Source organism: Scyliorhinus canicula, chromosome 1, assembly GCF_902713615.1.
Source record: "Scyliorhinus canicula chromosome 1, sScyCan1.1, whole genome shotgun sequence".
Classification (NCBI taxonomy): Eukaryota; Metazoa; Chordata; class Chondrichthyes; order Carcharhiniformes; family Scyliorhinidae; genus Scyliorhinus; species Scyliorhinus canicula.
Window position 1 is genome coordinate 101,590,958 of NC_052146.1, and position 18,674 is coordinate 101,609,631.

The following is an 18,674-nucleotide window of genomic DNA, read 5'->3' on the forward strand; positions in this document are numbered from 1 at the left end:
CCTCCCTCCACAAACATAGACCAGGTGGAACGGCACCCGGGGGGTCTCCCAGACCATCAGAGACCCTTGGGTGGTCAGGATAAGTGCTGGGTGGCCCCTTGGCCCTCCCCTTGGACTGTGAGCACCTGGGCACTGCCCAACTAGCACCTTGGCACTATCACCCTGCCACTGTCAAGGTGCCCGAATGGCATTGCCAAGCCAACAGGAGCACTGCCTGGATGCCAGAGTGGCAGTGAAAGGGTTACCGAGCGCCAAGGTGGCACTGCCAAGGGTCAGGTGGCGAGGACGGCCATGCCCATGAAATGAAAGTGGAAGGAGAGTTTGAAGGGTGGGGGAGTGCAGGGTAGGTAGGTTGGAGGTTGATGGGTGAGGGTCCAAGAAGGGAGGGGGTGCTGTCAGAGGGCTTGAGGCGGTTCTGAAGAGGGACAACCGCATAGTGGGGTGTCCTCACTTATGGGATGTGGGGTAGTGTCCATGTATGTGGGGGGTGACATTGCCCATGGGTGGGGTGTGTGGGGGACCACAAGCACACTTAGAGATCGGGGCACCTTCTTAAAATGGCAGTCCGATCTCTGAGTTCAGCTGCCCAGTGCTAAAATGAATTCTAGGTCTAAACTGGTGAGAAACTACCCAAGGCCCAAAAAAGTGACTGTCTTTGAATAGCGGTGGGGAGCACTCCAGCAGAGGTGACGGGAAACTCCCTGAAAAACCCGCCACAAATTAACTTCGAAATTATTTGGGAGAATCGTGCCATAGAATGAAACCAGAGGGTGTAGGTCCCTCATTGCCTAAGTATGTGAACTCAGTAGGAAATGCACTGCTTGTGGTGAATTATAAACCTAGTAATTCACACTGTGTTCTATTATATGTATTGTGTCCTTGTGGGCTCTGTATACGAGCCGTTGCGCAGCTCCGCCCATAGGGGGAGATGAGGAGTTTGTACTGGGCTACACCCTTGGCTCCGCCCATGGCTCCTCCCACTAACCGGAAGTATAAAGCTCTGCAGTCGTGAGCCTGCTGCCAGTTCATCTCGTCGCAGGCAGGCTCAGTTGTAAGACTATTAAAACCACTATTCACTTCCAATCACGTGTCTTGTGAATTGATGGTCTCATCAATTTAATAGTCTTAGGAAACTTTAAGAAAACTACTATGGAATCAGCCCTCAAACCTGAACGACTAGAACGCGACCCGTAGGCTGCAGAGGTGAAATAAATCTTTCTACACTGGCTCAGATGTTTCAAGGCCTACCTGTCTGAATCAAGCACTTCAGAAACTACGGAGGAGCAGAAACTCAGCCTACTGCACGCAAGGGTGAGCCACCGTATCTCTACTCAACTTAACAGTACTACCTCGTATACAGAGGCCCTAGCCATGCTAGATCAAATGTACGTGAGGCCCATCAACGAAGTCTACGCGCGCCACATTTTTACGACCTGCCGCCAGCGCCCCGCGGAGTCACTGGACGAATTCCTGCGCGATTTAAAAGCTTTAGCTCGGGACTGCAATTATCAAGCTGCATCAGCCGCCCAACATATGGAGCTCGCTGTCCGAGATGTATACGTGGCAGGGCTCAGGTCCAACTATGTGCGCCAGCGGTTGGTTGAGAAAGGGGCCCAGAACTTGGAGGACACTGTAGAGTTATCTACAACCATGGAGGTCACGTTCCGCAGCCTCACCTCGTTCCCACGGACCAAGCCACCCCATCATGGGCCCCCGACCAGCGACTGCCCCAGGCCTGTGCCGCGTGGCCACCCACCCACTACTCAGCTCCAGCGTGCCATTTTTGTGGGCAGCCCCAACACCCACGGCAGCACTGCCCGGCCCGCAACGCGACCTGCAGCAGCTGCGGTCGCAAAGGACACTATGCCCGAGTCTGCCTGGCGAAGAAAACTCCTACCCCAAACTCTCCCGCAGCCCAGAGCACTCGCTTCCCAAACTCACAGGCCCGCAGGCCCCGTAATGCTGCAGCCTGTATGCCGACTCCGCCCCCACCCGACACGTGCGACTCATGGGGGCCGCCATCTTGGCAATCCTCCTCCACGTGACTGGCCACGTGCAACTCATGGGGGCCGCCATCTTGGACACCATCTTCCTCGCCGCCCGCCATGTGCGATCCACGGGGGCAGCCATCTTGAGCTCCATCCTCTTCAACCTCTGAAATTCATCTCGAAGACTACAACGTCAGCGGACAGTCATCACGGGGCCACTCCAGCACAGCTGATCGAGCCGCCGACTACCCGCAACTCAGCGCGGTCACGCTGGACCAGTCGCATCCGAAACATCTCCGCAACTCTATGATGACAGTTAAAATCAACGGGTACAGTACACTGTGCCTCTTTGACTCCGGGAGCACCGAGAGCTTTGTACACCCTGATCTGGTAAGATGCTGTTCGCTCCCTATTTTCCCTGCATGGCAAACTATCTCCCTCGCTTCGGGCTCACACTCTGTTCACCTCCAAGGGCGCACCGTCGCGACCCTAACGATTCAGGGCGCCAGCTACTCGAACTTCCAGCTGTACGTACTCCCCGAACTCTGCGGACCACTCTTACTGGGACTCGACTTCCAGTGTAACCTCAAAAGCCTCACACTCAGCTTCGGCGGGCCCCTACCCCCACTCACTATCTGCAGTCTAGCGACACTAAAAATCGACCCCCTTCCACTCTTTGCTAACCTCACTCTGGACTGCAAACCCGTAGCCACTCGCAGCAGGCGGTATAGTCTGCAGGACAGGGTGTTTATCAGAACCGAGGTCCATAGACTCGTACTTGAGGTAGTCATAGGGGCCAGTAACAGCCCCTGGAGAGCTCAGGTGGTGGTCGTCAAGACCGAGGAAAAATTCCAAATGGTAGTGGACTATAGCCAAACCATTAATCGGTTCACGCTCCTCGATGCATACCCCCTTCCCAGGATTGCAGACATGGTAAATCAGATTGCCCAGTACCGCATCTTCTCCACGTTGGATCTGATGTCTGCTTACCACCAGCTCCCAATCCGCCCGGAGGACCGCCACTACACGGCCTTTGAGGCAGATGGCCGCCTCTTCCATTTCCTCCGGGTTCCCTTTGGCGTCACGAATGGGGTCTCAGTGTACCAACGAGCTATGGACCGAATGGTGGACCAGTACGGGCTGCGGACCACGTTTCCGTACTTGGATAACGTCACCATCTGCTGCCATGATCAGCAGGACCACGACGCTAACCTCCATCGACTTCTCCAAACTGCCCAGAAACTTAACCTCACGTATAACACGGAAAATGCGTTTTCCGCACGACCAGGCGAGCCATCCTCGGCTATGTCGTGGAAAACGGAGTCCTGGGCCCCGACCCGGACCGTATGCGCCCCCTCTTACAACTCCCTCTCTCTCATTGTCCCAGGGCCCTCAAGAAGTGTCTGGGATTCTTCTTGTATTATGCCCAGTGGGTCCCTCAGTATGCGGACAAATCCCGCCCACTATTTAAGGCCACACTCTTTCCTCTATCAGCTGAGGCTCGCCAGGCCTTCACCTGCATCAAGGAGGACATCGCCAAAGCGGACATGCGGGCGGTGGATGAATCCGTCCCCTTCCAGGAGGAGAGTGACGCCTCAGAGGTCACTCTCGCAGCCACTCTAAATCAGGCAGGGAAACCAGTCGCCTTTTTCTCCCAAATCCTCTACGCTTCGGAACTTCGACACTCCTCAGTTGAAAAGGAAGCACAAGCCATCGTGGAAGCTATACGACACTGGAGGCACTACCTCGCAGGTAGGAGGTTCACCCTCATCACCGACCAAAGATCGGTTGCCTTCCTGTTTGACAACTCACAAAGGGGAAAATTTTAAATGATAAAATCCTGCGGTGGAGGATCGAACTCTCCACCTACAAGTACGATATTATGTATCAACCGGGGAAGCTCAACGAGCCCCCAGATAGAACATAGAACATAGAACAGTACAGCACAGAACAGGCCCTTCGGCCCTCGATGTTGTGCCGAGCAATGATCACCCTACTCAAACCCACGTATCCACCCTATACCCGTAACCCAACAACCCCCCCTTAACCTTACTTTTTAGGACACTACGGGAAATTTAGCATGGCCAATCCACCTATCCCGCACATCTTTGGACTGTGGGAGGAAACCGGAGCACCCGGAGGAAACCCACGCACACACGGGGAGGACGTGCAGACTCCGCACAGACAGTGATCCAGCCGGGAACCGAACCTGGGACCCTGGAGCTGTGAAGCATTTATGCTAACCACCATGCTACCGAGATGCCCGGTCCCGCGGCACGTGCGCGAGTGCGCAAGTCGACCGCCTGAAAGCTATCCACAATTACCTCTGCCACCCGGGTGTCACCCGGCTCGCCCACTACATCAAAGCCCGAAATCTGCCTTTATCCACCGAGGAGGTAAAAGCCATCACCAGGGATTGCCCGATCTGCGCGGAGTGCAAAGCGCACTTCTATAGACCAGACAGGGCCCACCTGGTAAAGGCATCCCGGCTTTGAACGCCTGAGCATCGATTTCAAAGGGCCACTCCCCTCGACCAATCAAAATGTGTACCTCCTGAATGTCATCGACGAGTTCTCCCGCTTCCCCTTTGCCATCCCGTGCCCCGATATGACGTCCCACACAGTCGTCAGAGCTCTGCATAGTATCTTCACCCTGTTCGGGTTCCCCAGCTACGTACACAGCGACAGGGGTTCGTCCTTTATGAGCAACGAGCTGCGTCAGTACCTGCTCGACAAGGGCATCGCCTCGAGCAGGACTACCAGCTCCAACCCCAGGGGGAACGGGCAGGTGGAGAGGAAGAACGCGACGGTCTGGAAGACCGTCCTACTGACCCTCCGGTCCAGGAATCTCCTGACCTCCCATTGGCAGGAGGTCCTCCCCGAAGCGCTCCATGCTATTAGGTCCCTCCTATGAACAGCCACCAACCAGACCCCTCACGAACGGCTATTTGTTTTTTCTAGGGGCACTACCACGGGGGTTTCGCTCCCAGCATGGTTGAAGACACTGGGCCCGGTTCTCCTCCGGAAGCACGTCCGGGCACACAAAACTGACCCACTCGTAGAAAGAGTGCTCCTACTCCACTTAAACCCCCAATACGCTTTCATCGAATACCCTGACGGCCGTCAGGACACTGTTTCCCTCCGGGACCTGGCGCCTGCAGGATCCAACTCCACCAACACTACCGCCGAGGTACCCCTCACACTACACCCCACCCACCCCTCCGCGCCCTGCGCCCCTGCACCTACAGGTTCACTGCCCGTGCTCCGCGCCCCCGCGCCTATAGGTTTCCGGCGCTCCCCGTCGCCACACGAGCCAGTCGGGTACGAAGCTCGGACCAAATCATCCTCGGAGTCCACTATCGTACACTCGCCGACCACCCCCACCCAGCCAACCGAAGAGGCTGCAACCCCGGTGCTCCGCCGATCCCAAAGGACGACTCGGCAGCCGGACCGGCTCAATTTGTCGACCCATCACCCCCGCCGGACTTGATTTTTTTACAGGGGGTGAATGTGGTGAATTATAAACCTAGTAATTCACACTGTGTTGTATTATATGTATTGTGTCCTTGTGGGCTCTGTATACGAGCCATTGCGCGGCTCTGCCCATAGGGGGAGATGAGGAGTTCGTACTGGGCTCCACCCTTGGCTCCGCCCATGGCTCCTCCCACTAATCAGAAGTATAAGGCTCTGCAGTCGTGAGCCTGCTGCCAGTTCATCTCGTCGCAGGCAGGCTCAGTTGTAAGACTATTAAAACCGCTGTTCACTTCCAATCACGTGTCTTGTGAATTGATGGTCTCATCACTGCTAAACCATGCAGACCAGAGGATGCAATTTATGCTGAGTTCTCGGCTGCCAGTCAGGACAGCAGTTTTTTTGTTCCAATAAATCTGAGCACTAAGGAGAGAGAGGGGGATAATCCTCTAAAATTCTCGCTCCTAATCATTATCCAATGATTTCAACCGGAAAGTACAACTTGCATATTTCAAGTCAGAACAGATTTAACTCTCACAATCAACTTGTTGAACAGTCTGCGAACCAACACCCCCATGAACACCACCCCATTAATCACCTTCAGCATTCATTTCCTCCATCATCGCCGCACACTCGCAGCAGTGTGCACCATCCACAAGATGCACTGCAGCAACTCACCAAGGCCCCTTAGACAGCATCTTCCAAACTTGTGACTTCTAAGGATGAGGGTAGCAGAAACATGAGAACACCAACACCTGTGAATTACCCTTCCAGTCACACTCACACCCTCATCCCAAACCCATCCTGACTTGCAACTATATCGTCATTCTTTCACTGTCACTGGGTCAAAATCCTGGAATTCCCTCCCTAACAGCAATATGTGTGTACCTACACCACATGGACTGCAGCATTTCAAGAAGGCCTTTGCATTTTCCAGGATTTTGACCCAGCGACAGGATATGGTTCCAAGCCAGGTTGGTGAGTGGCTTGGAGGGGAACTTCCAGTTGGTGATGTTCCAATGAGCCTGCTGCCCTTGTCCTTCTCATGGGTTGTGGGTTTAGAAATGCAAATAAGGTCTGTCAACTTTTGGAAAAAAGACAGGTTAGCACCTTTGGAATGTGTACATTTTATCAGTTGTTAGGTGCATTGTATTTCAAGCTGTATAATTTTCTTGGTTGCATGGCTGCTCACAGCCAGTTTTTGCCTCTTTATTTAACATGACCCATTCCAATCAAACTTTTGGAGAGGGCTCTCACATTCTTTAAACCAGCCTTTGAAAGGTAATGATCGGTAGGATTTTTATTGTGACTGATGTGACAGACTGTCAAAATAGCCTTGCCAAACACATTTTCTATAAGTCTTCCAGCGTGGCCTCCAATGATCTCTTAAAGGATGTAGTCATGGTCACTTTCCAGTCAGAGGCAGTGAGTGGGTTCTGATAGTGGAGATTGAGGGGAGAGGCACATTCTACTCTCTTTCTGTGCCACCGTTAGCACCCTTCTTAGCCTTAATCAGCCCCATTTACATTGCCTTTGTTTTTCCGTCCACGACATCTTTGTCAATCTCCACCTATCGCTGACCCCTTATTCAGCCCCACTGCTCCATGCACCCCTCAGCACAACAGTATAAACCTCATCCTTTTTCCAGTTCCCTCCAGTTTTGCCAAAGTGTCATCCAGACTTGAAACGTTAGCTCCCTTCTCTCTGCACAGATGCTGTCAGATGCTGAGAGGCGAGAGATTATGTGCTCCCAAAAAATAAAATGACATTGAGTCCTCCTTACGTTTTGGCCCCTCGATGTTCGAGTCCTAATAACACTCTTGCCAGTTCCTTGTAGACATGCTGGATGCCCACCCAGAAACAGCAGCAAACAGGGGTTTGGCAGAAAGATGTGTGCAGATTGCTTTTGATCATTTCATTACTAGCCCTCCCACTGTAAAACTGTACTTAGACAGTTAGCTTGGAGCAATGTTGTGCTCTGCAATGTGTTACTGCTGGGTGGGAAGATCCCAGAATGGGACCTTGGCTCAAAACCTTTAATTTTTTTAGAAAATGTGGAGAAACAGAGTTACAGGATCATTAATTTGTTTTTACCAAAAAGAAAAAAACATTTATTAAACACGGAAAGATTGATTATAATGCGATACTCCTTTACCGCCTGCATGGTGTGGTCCTTTAAGTCCCCTTTGTGGGTGAGGAAATATCCTTTTGGAACGATTGGTGTGTTTTTCTTCTGTACTTTCGATATTTTGGGTTTATGGAATCTAAGCGTGTCTCCTATGAAGATATGGGGCACGATCCTCTGGCCATGTTGCTCCGGAAAAGCAGCTCACCACGGCGCAGCGTGGTCGTTGAAAGCCGGGAGACCCCGCTCCCGGGATCTACCTGGCTCACAACACAGAGCAGACAGGAACAAAGGGGAGGGCAGCATGGAAGGAACCCAGATAAACATCAGGAGGGAACATGGCAAAAGACCGAGGAGAGAGCCATGGAGCCCCCCTGCCCCCTGCAAAAAAAACTATTGGGGCAACAGCTGTGAAGCAACGAGTATAGTGGCATACTTGGAGCTCTCCTCCGAGGTGATGTCATGGGAGACTGGAGAGGGTGCCGCCTGGGATGGGCAGGTGCCCTCAGCTGGAGGACCTGTGGGTGAATGGACATGTGGTCAGTGGGAGGGATGAGTCAGTCAGATAGGCAATAACAACTCGCGTTTGAGAGGTCCAGCACCGCAGGTCACATCTGCGGTGTCCGCCAGCCTCCGTGTTGGTGACCGCCCTGTCCTCGGCTACACTGGCCACCTGCAGGGCACACGCCTTGAAGATGGTGAGGATCCTGATGTCTTGCACCTCCCTGCCAGTCAGCGCCCTCTCTTGGTGATTGTGGGAGAGATTTTCCTGAGGAGACACAGAGAGGGCATCATTAGCCACATGCGTGGTTCACAGTGTTGGGAGGAGGGTTTGGGGTAGATGCTCCCATGGGGGCAGAAATGTGTCCGGGGGGGGGGGGGGGGGGGGAGGGTAGAGGGCGTTGGTGTCTACTCACTCGTGCTGCCCGGTCATTGAACTTGCCCTGCACTGGATGCCAGTCTTCCTGGTCACAGGGGCTGGTTTAGCTCACTGGGCTAAATCACTGGCTTTTAAAGCAGACCAAGCAGGCCAGCAGCACGGTTCGATTCCGGTACCAGCCTCCCCGGACAGGTGCCGGAATGTGGCGACTAGGGACTTTTCACAGTAGCTTCATTGAAGCCTACTCGTGACAATAAGCGATTTTCATTTCATTTCATTTTTCAATCCCTGAGCTCACTGCCATTGCCACCTCTGCCCAGATGGCACTGACTGCCCAATAGCTGACCCTCCTGGACTCTCCAGGCCTCCACAGCATCTCGCAGCCTCCCCAGGTCAGTGTCACTGAATCTTGGGCTGGTCTCCTCAGCACCATTGGTGCGAGCTGGCTGAGGTTGGCTGAGCAAGTGCAGCTTAAGTGCTGCTTGACCTTGTTCCCGGGGGGGGGGGGGGGGGGGGGGGGGGGGCTGGCGAGTTCTGTCCCACCCAATCAGTGTAGACACGCACTGATTGACACACTGTAAGACCAATCAAAACACACAACACAGCAGCCAATCACCAGTTAGAGCACACTCACTATAAAGCCAGAGGGCACTAGTTTTCCCACTTATTCGGGATGCAGCCTCTGAGAAGGACAGAGCTCACAGCTTGTAGCACAGATCTTTACCATGTGCTGAGAGTATAGACTGGTTAGGATAGGCATAGGTCTTCAGTTTAATCTAACATAGTGTCGACCCACAGTGAAAGTATGTTCAACAGTTCCTAGCTTAATAAAATAGTTGTACTATTTCAAGTGTTGGTAGCCTGTATGTGTTACTGCTAAGGTAAACGCAGTCTCCACAGATCCAGAGTGACATTGACACCGAGGACCCAAAAGCACCTTTTCCAGTCGGTATCATTACCAAACACAGGGTGCCCCCGAAGCAAAAAGTCCTGCCTCTACCAGTATACAGCATTGATCCGGACGACGAGTGGCGTGCCACCCTCACGGTCAACCGATCCCGAATCCGATTCCGCCTGGACACCGGCGCCTCCGCCAATCTCATTGCGAGGTCTGACCTCGAAAGCCTCCGTGTCAAGCCAACCATCCTGCTATCAGCCTGCCAGCTGTTAGATTATAATGGCAATGCCATTGCTGCCAGTGGCTCTTGCCAGCTTGAAGTGGCGCACAGGTCACTTAAAGCCATTCTTCCCTTTGAAATAGTGGGATCGTCCAAAGCCTCCCTGCTTGGTGCGCAGGCATGCAAACTGCTGACCCTGGTCCAGAGGGTTCACTCCCTCTCTCCTGCTGACGCGTCTGCCTCTCAGGACACTGATTTTAGGGCGCAGCTGGACGCCATTATTAACCAATACCACAATGTTTTCGAGGGCGTGGGCACGGTCCCGTACACCTACAAGATCTTATTGAAACCACATGCCACGCCTGTGGCGCACGCACCTCGCAGGGTCCCAGCGCCCCTCAAGGACCGCCTCAAGCAGCAACTGCAGGACCTCCAGGACCAGGGAGTGATTTCCAGAGTCACGGAACCGACCGACTGGGTCAGCTCCATGGTAAAAGCCTTCCGGCGAACTAAGAATATACACTGATCCCAAGGACCTCAACCGCAATATTATGAGAGAGCGCTATCCCATTCCGAAGCGTGAAGAACTCACCTGTGAGATGGCACGCGCCAAGTTTTTTTTACCAAGCTAGACGCATCCAAGGGGTTCTGGCAGATTCAGCTCGAAAAATCCAGCAGGAAACTCAGCACATTTAATACACCCTTTGAAAGATATTACTACAACAGGATGCCATTTGGCATCATCTCTGCATCAGAAGTGTTCCATAGGATTATGGAACAGATGATGGAAGGTATTGAAGGCGTTCGCGTCTATGTGGACGACATAATCATCTGGTCCACCACCCCTCAGGAGCACGTTAATCGCCTCCAGCGCGTTTTCAGACGGATACATGAGCATGGCCTCCGCCTCAACAGGGCCAAATGCTCCTTTGGTCAACCAGAATTCGTCGCCCACCTCAGAGACTAAATTTATGAACTTTTTGAATTCATGGACTCTCTGAATTGTTTTGTTGCTTTGTTTAATCGGTTCACTGGTTTGTATATAATGTTGCTCTTGTTACTATTTTGTTGCACACTGTTCATCTGCACTAGACACCTTCCTGTGTAAATAGCTTAGTTTTTATGTACATAGTCTTATACCTTCACATTCCACACGTAGTTAGGAACATTCTCACCACACATTATTTATTACCACAACCACACATTTTTTTTATAAAAGGGGGTTGTCAGAATATAAACATCAGTAATGGTGCAGACACACACTGATTAACACACTGCAAGACCAATCAACACACACAACCCAGCAGCCAATCACCAGTTCGAGCACACTCACTATAAAGACAGAGGGCACTAGTTTTCCCGCTCATTGGGATGCAGCCTCTAAGAAGGACAGAGCTTACAGCTTGTAGCACAGATATTCACCATGTGCTGAGAGTATAGACTGGTTAGGATAAGCATAGGTCTTCAGTTTAATCTAACATAGTGTCGACCCACAGTGAAAGTATGTTCAACAGTTCCTAGCTTAATAATCTAGTGTTGTACTATTTCAAGTGTTGGTAGCCTGTATGTGTCACTGCTAAGGTAAACGCAGTTTCCACAGATCCAGAGTACCCAACACATCACCACCCAAGGGCAATGTCACCCCCACACACATGGCCATTCCCCCCCCCCCCCCCCCCCCCCCCCAACCGCCCCAAGTGAGGACACCGTACTATGAGGTCCCGAGGGGTCCCCCTCTTCAGGCATCCAACGGCCACTTACGGGCCCCTCCCCTTCCAGGATCTCCACCCCCAACCTTCCAGAGGCTCCTACTTACCTGTCCTGCACATTCCCGCCGTTCAACTCCCCCCCCCCCCCCCTCCATCCTCCTTTCATGGACATGGCCCCCGACGGGCTCTTAGCCTTGGCAGTGCCATCCTGGCACCTGGGCACCCTTGCACTGCCGCCTTGGAACCCTGGCAGTGCTAGCTTGGCAGTGCCACCCAGACACCTTGGCAGTGCCAGAGTGGTGGTGCCAATGTGCCAGCTGAGCAGTGCCAAGGTGCCCACGTTTGAGGGTGAGGGTCAGGGAGCCACCAGGCACTGGCTCTGACCACCCAGGGATCTCTGATGGCCCAGGAGACCCGCTAGGTGCTGATCCGCTTAGTCAATATTGTGTGGACCAGTGCTGAACGCCGCCTGGCTGCGGCCATGCTGCGGAGGCCGGTGAATCCCAGGAGGCCGCTGGATCCCGGTGAGCTCATCGAAGTCGGTTTAAAACCGACTTCAGTGAACGTCGTTTGGTCACGTGCCTTGTAGGCATGTTTCTGACTCGGACGCCTCATGGAACTTGGGTGAATCCCACGAGGCGTGAAGACTGCCGGGAAAGCTGAAAGAGGCTACTCCCGGCATTCACCGGCCGCACCACATCCGAGAGAGAGCGCAACATGGCCGATATATCTGAGAGAAGACGGGTTCCTTTGTTTCCTTCTGTTGTTGGTGCCGCTGATGTTGTTGGAGTAGAGGGAGTATTGGTGCACGCCTGGGCATGGTTGGTTAATCCTTGGATACCTAGCCTTTCTTGGGTTGGTCGTCTATATTTACTTGGCTGCTTGGGGAGCGGCAGTGGTCTCTTGATTGAGTAGATTAGGCGCTAGTAACTGTGTTTACACAGTTCGGGTGGAGGGTATGTTGGGTGGTGGAGTAGGTGACGGTTCCCCAAGAGAGGGGGCATGACTTTATCCCATTATCCAGTTTGTGATGATATGCATAAGCAGTTATGTAAATATTAACAGATATGACCTCCAACTAGCAGGTGGCAGTAAAGAACAACCACATGACACTGCAACCTCGGGGAGTCTGGAGATGGTCGTCATAGTGGATAGTCACATTTGTGACTAATTTTATAATAGTAATTTAGTAGTTAGAGGTTTTAGTAGTTTTCATATTGTTATCTGACCCACGTTATTGTTAATCAATAAACATTCACCTAGTCACGAACTAGATGTTCTCTACGCACTAATTCCATCCGACCAAACATCAGAACATAACACGGTTATCCTCAGATCCCCTGCTCCTTGTGGTATCTTTTTATCCTCTCATTGATGCCGACCTCGATGATTACAGTTTGAACCAGTTGTATAATTATTTGCTGGTCTTCTCTGTATGTACATGTGGAATAATCATCACTCTGTAGTGTACTAGATTTTGTGGATTTATTGCATCTTGTAGCTAAATGTAAAATATCCTCTCAGAAATAATGCTCTTGTGAATCTTTTCTGCGGCCGCGATTTAATAAGAAAAAAATCTATGCCTAGTTTTGGGCGCATTTAGAGGCGTGTTTCTCAGTGTCTGATGCGGCGAGAAACACCCCAATATCCAACAATACTTTGCTGTTTGTTTTTGGTTTTGGGGAGTTTCTCTCCGGTAATTCTAGCAGGAAAGGATCCATTTTGTCTGGCTTCCCCGATCTCCCCCGTCCCCCTTTCAGGCCCCGTTTTTTTCCGACCCTGCCTTCCCTCCCAAACTTGGGGAGGCCCCCAGGAAAACCACCTCACCCCCCCCTCCACCTGGTATGGACCCCCGATGCCTGATCCTTGGCAGTGCCAACCTGTAACCTTGGCACTGCCACCCTGGCACTCTAGCAGTACCCATGCCAGTCTGGAAGTGTCACCCTGGCAGTGCTGAGGTGGCACTGCCAAGGTGTCATGCTGACAGTGCCAAGGTTGCTGGGTGCCAGAGGGGGTGCCAAGGTGCCACCCTGTCTTGTCCCTGACCACCTGTGGGTCTCTAATGACCTGGGAGACCCCTCCAGGTGCCATTATGACTGGTCCACATTTGTGGAAATCAGTACCAAATGCCATCTGGCGAGGTTAATCCCCGGCCGCCAGGCGAATACCGCAAAAGCATGTTTAAATGAACCTAATAGTTCATTTAAATATGCTGATCTGGATCTCACCCAATGAGGGCGAGATCCAAATCGTGTCATCTCGCAAGACTCCATTAAATCTCATGAGGCATTCTGAACGTCGCAAATCTTGCGAGTGGCCTCTTGCGAGATTCAATGGTCTTATCCCGATACCAAGTTGGGCATGACAAGGCTGTTAAATTGCGCCCTGTATTTTCTTCTTTATTTTGGGGGTTAAAGAATCGTTAACTGGCTCCTGAAAAGGTACAAGCAGATCTCATATCTGAGGAAAATACATTATAATGTGTCATTGGTGTCTCTGGTATAATTGGAGTTGTGGAAAGTGTGTTTTGGTGCATTCCTGAACCTGGCATTAAGATTCTATATTCGCTTGGTTGTATGAACAATTGATACACCTGAAGGTACATGGCAATTTACCATGTTTTAATGGCTTGATCCTCTTCATTCTCATTCTTCAGTTTATCCATTCAATGTCTTTCCTTGTATAACCGGAGGCACCAAGGTTAATGATTAAGTTGAACAGACTGTATTGATATTCTCCTGGCTTTTTCTCTAATCATGTATGCTGAAGAATTTATATGGTACCATACCAGTTTGGGGGATTTTGTTCATTATTTGTTCAAATGGAAAAACTCTAACAAAAATATATATTAAAAAATCAACTACAGGTTTTCCCAGAATTCTGTCAAACAAAGTTTCCACTTTGAACAAGGAACACCAGATTTTCCACCTCTCCTTTCAGGTTTCCTTTCTCTTAAATGCTTTTACACAAACTCAGGTACTCAGTGTGATGAACGGTATTAATAACTGCCGTAAACAGTACCTGACCTTTAATACCTTGCCCCTTTAAGAGGCTTGAAACCCTGGGGGACTCCGCCTCTGGCTACGCCCCCAGGAAACGGTATATAGGATAAGGCTCCATATGGCGAGCACACTTCTCTCGAATGCTGTCCTGTTCTCTGTAGATTAAAGCCATTTGATTACCGACCTCGCTCTCGCATCGTGATTGAGGGTGCCTCATTCAGTCCCCAGAAATATACTATTGCTTCAAAAAATGGAAATAAGGGGCAGGATCCTCGAATAATGCGGCTATGTCCCCACGCCCGCGAGAAAACGGGCCCGGATCACTCCGGACGTTTTTCCAGAAAGTCCGGGGTGATTCTCCATTTTTCAGGGAGCTTGTAGGACCCCGAAGTGCTCCACTCAGCTCCGGCTGCTGATACGGGCCCCTGCACTACCGGCTGCAGGTCCTTGCATGCTCGCGGCAGCCGTCTGCGGCGTCGGCCCCGCGCGACATGGCGGACCCACACGACATGGCGGACCCACACAGCTGGCCGTGCCGAGAAGTAGCCCCCCCAGATCGCGCACGCCCGCCAATCGGTAGCCTCCGATCACGAGCCTGGCCATCGTGGAGGCCCCCTCCAGTGATGGATCTCCCCGCCCCCCACCAGGACGGCCACCACAGCTGCGACTCTGAGCTCCCACCGGGTGGAACCATACGTGAACCACACCGGCAGGAACTCGGCCAGTTATCCCTGGAGAATCACCGCGGGTCTTCTTTCAACGGCCCCCGACCAGCGCCGCGCCAACCGCGTGACTGGCGGTGAATCTCGGTCGGTGGAGAATCTACTCTCTAGCCTTCTAAAACCAACTGCTGATTAATTCAGTTAAATCTATGCATTCATACCCGAAAGGTAACTCTGGTTGCAAAGCAACAACTTTATACTTTTATTTACCTTTTACGCCATAACCTCTCTCCACACAATGGAAGCACAGTTGTAACTGAATCCAAAAAAAAAACAGATGCAAGCATCTTTGTCCAGCAGGAATGTAACTATAGTTTACCCTTCCTTACACAGAGCCACTAAATTAAACCCACTTAAATCTATACCTTATTTCAAAAGTTTAATATTACAGCTATAGATCCCTAAAAACTACCCGGTTTCCTGAAAAATGTAAAAGCATAAAGTCATATCTACTATTCCTAATGTGCTCAGTTGTAAGCTCCTGAACCCAAGCAAATGAATGAATTCACTGCTTTCTCTTCTTTTATGGATCTCATGTGGTAACAATTGCACCATCAATCATATTGCTTTGTTTTCCCACAGATGAGTTTAATTTAGTGCAATAGCAAATCAAGGATTCATTGAGACTGGGTCAGCACTTGACTCTCTAGATGAGTTTAATTTAGTGTAATAGCAAATCAAGGATTCATTGAGACTGGGTCAGCACTTGACTCTCTATTCATCTTTTGACCGTGATACTTTTTAAAGTCAATAATGTAACGTTGTGGGAAACAATTATACTCTCAACAATTATTCAGCCACTAAATGTCTTTCTTTCTTTGCAGGGAATTTCAAGCTTATTCCTGATGGATTCCCTTTCACATCAGTTGAAGAAATCATTAAATCAATAGAAACTGAAAATCAGAACCCAGAATTAATTACCTTTCAGTCCCTTGGAAATATCATCGCAAACCATGTTGTCATTGGAAAGGGAGAGCCCATAACAGTCACGTCAACTGAGTTCCGTGAAGGACAGATGTACGCGGATTGCATTGTCGATGGTGATTTTGAGCAGGTCCATGTTGCACTACCATTTATGTTGAAAGGGGAGTTTTATGAATGTGAGGACAACAACCTATACACAGTTAAGGACATCATTGAGTCAAAAGTCCTGACAAAAAGGAGAATAAGGCTTGCTGAAACGAAGGGTGTCTGCATGCCCAAGCACTTCAATGGGGCTCTAGTGTTGTCGCCTGTATATGAGATTCAAGCGATTATGCACTGTAAGTGGACATTTTGGCAACACTTCTCACTTCATTTTAACCCAACAATGACAAAAGCACTGTTCAATTGTATTGTGTGTCTCAAGTGTAGGATTTTATTTACATCCTTAGTGTGAGAGAACCAGGTAATTGATTCATTATGCAAGTAAGTGAGACAAAAATGGAGACAATTTTCATTCGGAATTTTATAATGTTAGTGAGGCCTAGTGTCCAAATACATTGCAAACTTATTGGCATGGACTGGTATTGTTAGCAAGTTATAGACACAACTAAAATGATGGTCTTCCATTGATTTCCACAATAAATGTCAGTGCACAGTCCACGAATATTTCACAAAATATTTCCCAGCTTGGGTCACTGTCTGTGCGGAATCTGCATGTTCTCCCTGTGTTTGCGTGGGTTTCCTCCGTGAGCTCCGGATTCCTCCCACAGTCCAAAGATGTGCAGGTTAGGTGGATTGGCCATGATAAATTGCCATTAGGTTAGGTGGGGTTACTGGATTACGGGGAAAGGGTGGAAGTGTGGGCTTAAGTGGGGAGTTCAGAGACAGAGGGAGCCCAGAAAGCAGCGGGAGTTCAGAGACAGAGAGCCCAGAAAGCGGCGGGAGTTCAGAGACAGAGGGAGCCCAGAAAGCAGCGGGAGTTCAGAGACAGAGAGCCCAGAAAGCGGCGGGAGTTCAGAGACAGAGAGCCCAGAAAGCGGCGGGAGTTCAGAGACAGAGGGAGCCCAGAAAGCAGCGGGAGTTCAGAGACAGAGGGAGCCCAGAAAGCAGCGGGAGTTCAGAGACAGAGAGCCCAGAAAGCAGCGGGAGTTCAGAGACAGAGGGAGCCCAGAAAGCAGCGGGAGTTCAGAGACAGAGGGAGCCCAGAAAGCAGCGGGAGTTCAGAGAGAGAGAGCCCAGAAAGCAGCGGGAGTTCAGAGACAGAGAGCCAGAAAGCAGCGGGAGTTCAGAGACAGAGAGCCCAGAAAGCGGCGGGAGTTCAGAGACAGAGGGAGCCCAGAAAGCAGCGGGAGTTCAGAGACAGAGAGCCCAGAAAGCGGCGGGAGTTCAGAGACAGAGAGCCCAGAAAGCAGCGGGAGTTCAGAGACAGAGGGAGCCCAGAAAGCAGCGGGAGTTCAGAGGGACACAGGATAAAAGAGCGCGAGGAGAGCGGCAGTGAGTCAGTGAAAGAGCGGGAGGGGACACATTGAGAGCGGCGGGGTGCCGGTGGGAGCAAAGATAATATAAGGCGGGAACCATAAGTACGACCCGCGGACTTCTGGGAAGGATTTTCTCCTAGCCAATAAATCCTGGTGGAGAGGATACCCGAGACACTACACGTGTAGTGTCTCCCATTGGTGTGAGCAGGTAAGTGCTATATTATATTATTATTTTTTATTTGTTTTATATTTTTTTACCAGAACTTGGTTGAAATTAAGTGGGATGGCAGGGAAGGTAGTGCAATGTTCCTCCTGCAGGATGTTTGAGGTGAGGGATGCCGTTAGTGTCCCTGCCGATTTTACCTGCAGGAAGTGCAGCCAGCTCCAGCTCCTACAAGACCGAGTTCTGGAGCTGGAGTTGGATGAACTTCGGATCATTCGGGAGACAGAGGTGGTCATAGATAGGAGCTTCAGGGAAGTAGTTACACCAAAGACTGGAGATAGATGGGTAACTGTACGAGGGACTGGGAAGAAGCAGTCAGTGCAGGGACCCCCTGCGGTCGTTCCCCTGAGTAACAAGTATACCGTTTTGGATACTTGTGGGGGGGACGACTTACCAGGGGTAAGCCATGGGGTACGGGACTCTAGCACGGAGTCTGTCCCTGTTGCTCAGAAGGGAAGGGGGGAGAGGAGCAGAGCATTAGTAATTGGGGACTCAATAGTCAGGGGCACAGATAGGAGATTTTGTGGGAGCGAGAGAGACTCACGTTTGGTATGTTGCCTCCCAGGTGCAAGGGTAAGTGATGTCTCGGATCATGTTTTTCGGGTCCTTAATGGGGAGGGGGAGCAGCCCCAAGTCGTAGTCCACATTGGCACTAACGACATAGGTAGGAAAGGGGACAAGGATGTCAGGCTGGCCTTTAGGGAGCTAGGATGGAAGCTCAGAGCGAGAACAAACAGAGTTGTTATCTCTGGGTTGTTGCCCGTGCCACATGATAGTGAGACGAGGAATAGGGAGAGAGAGCAATTAAACACGTGGCTACAGGGATGGTGCAGGCGGGAGGGATTCAGATTTCTGGATAACTGGGGCTCTTTCTGGGGAAGGTGGGACCTCTATAGACAGGATGGTCTACATCTGAACCTAAGGGGCACCAATATCCTGGGGGGGAGATTTGTTAGTACTCTTTGGGGGGGTTTAAACTAATTCAGCAGGGGCATGGGAATCTGGATTGTAGTTTTGGGGTGTGAGAGACTGAGA

General features: G+C 51.0%; 1 protein-coding gene across 2 annotated transcripts in view; it reads left to right on the top strand.

Annotated features, from left to right (window-relative positions):
* themis2 (thymocyte selection associated family member 2) overlaps window positions 1–18,674 on the top strand; it is a 257,043-nt gene that overhangs the window by 27,416 nt on the left and 210,953 nt on the right. For both annotated transcript variants that reach the window (XM_038796389.1, XM_038796397.1), the window contains exon 3: window positions 15,839–16,276. In XM_038796389.1, coding sequence (XP_038652317.1) covers window positions 15,839–16,276 — 438 coding nt within the window. The remainder of the gene's footprint in view (window positions 1–15,838; window positions 16,277–18,674) is intronic.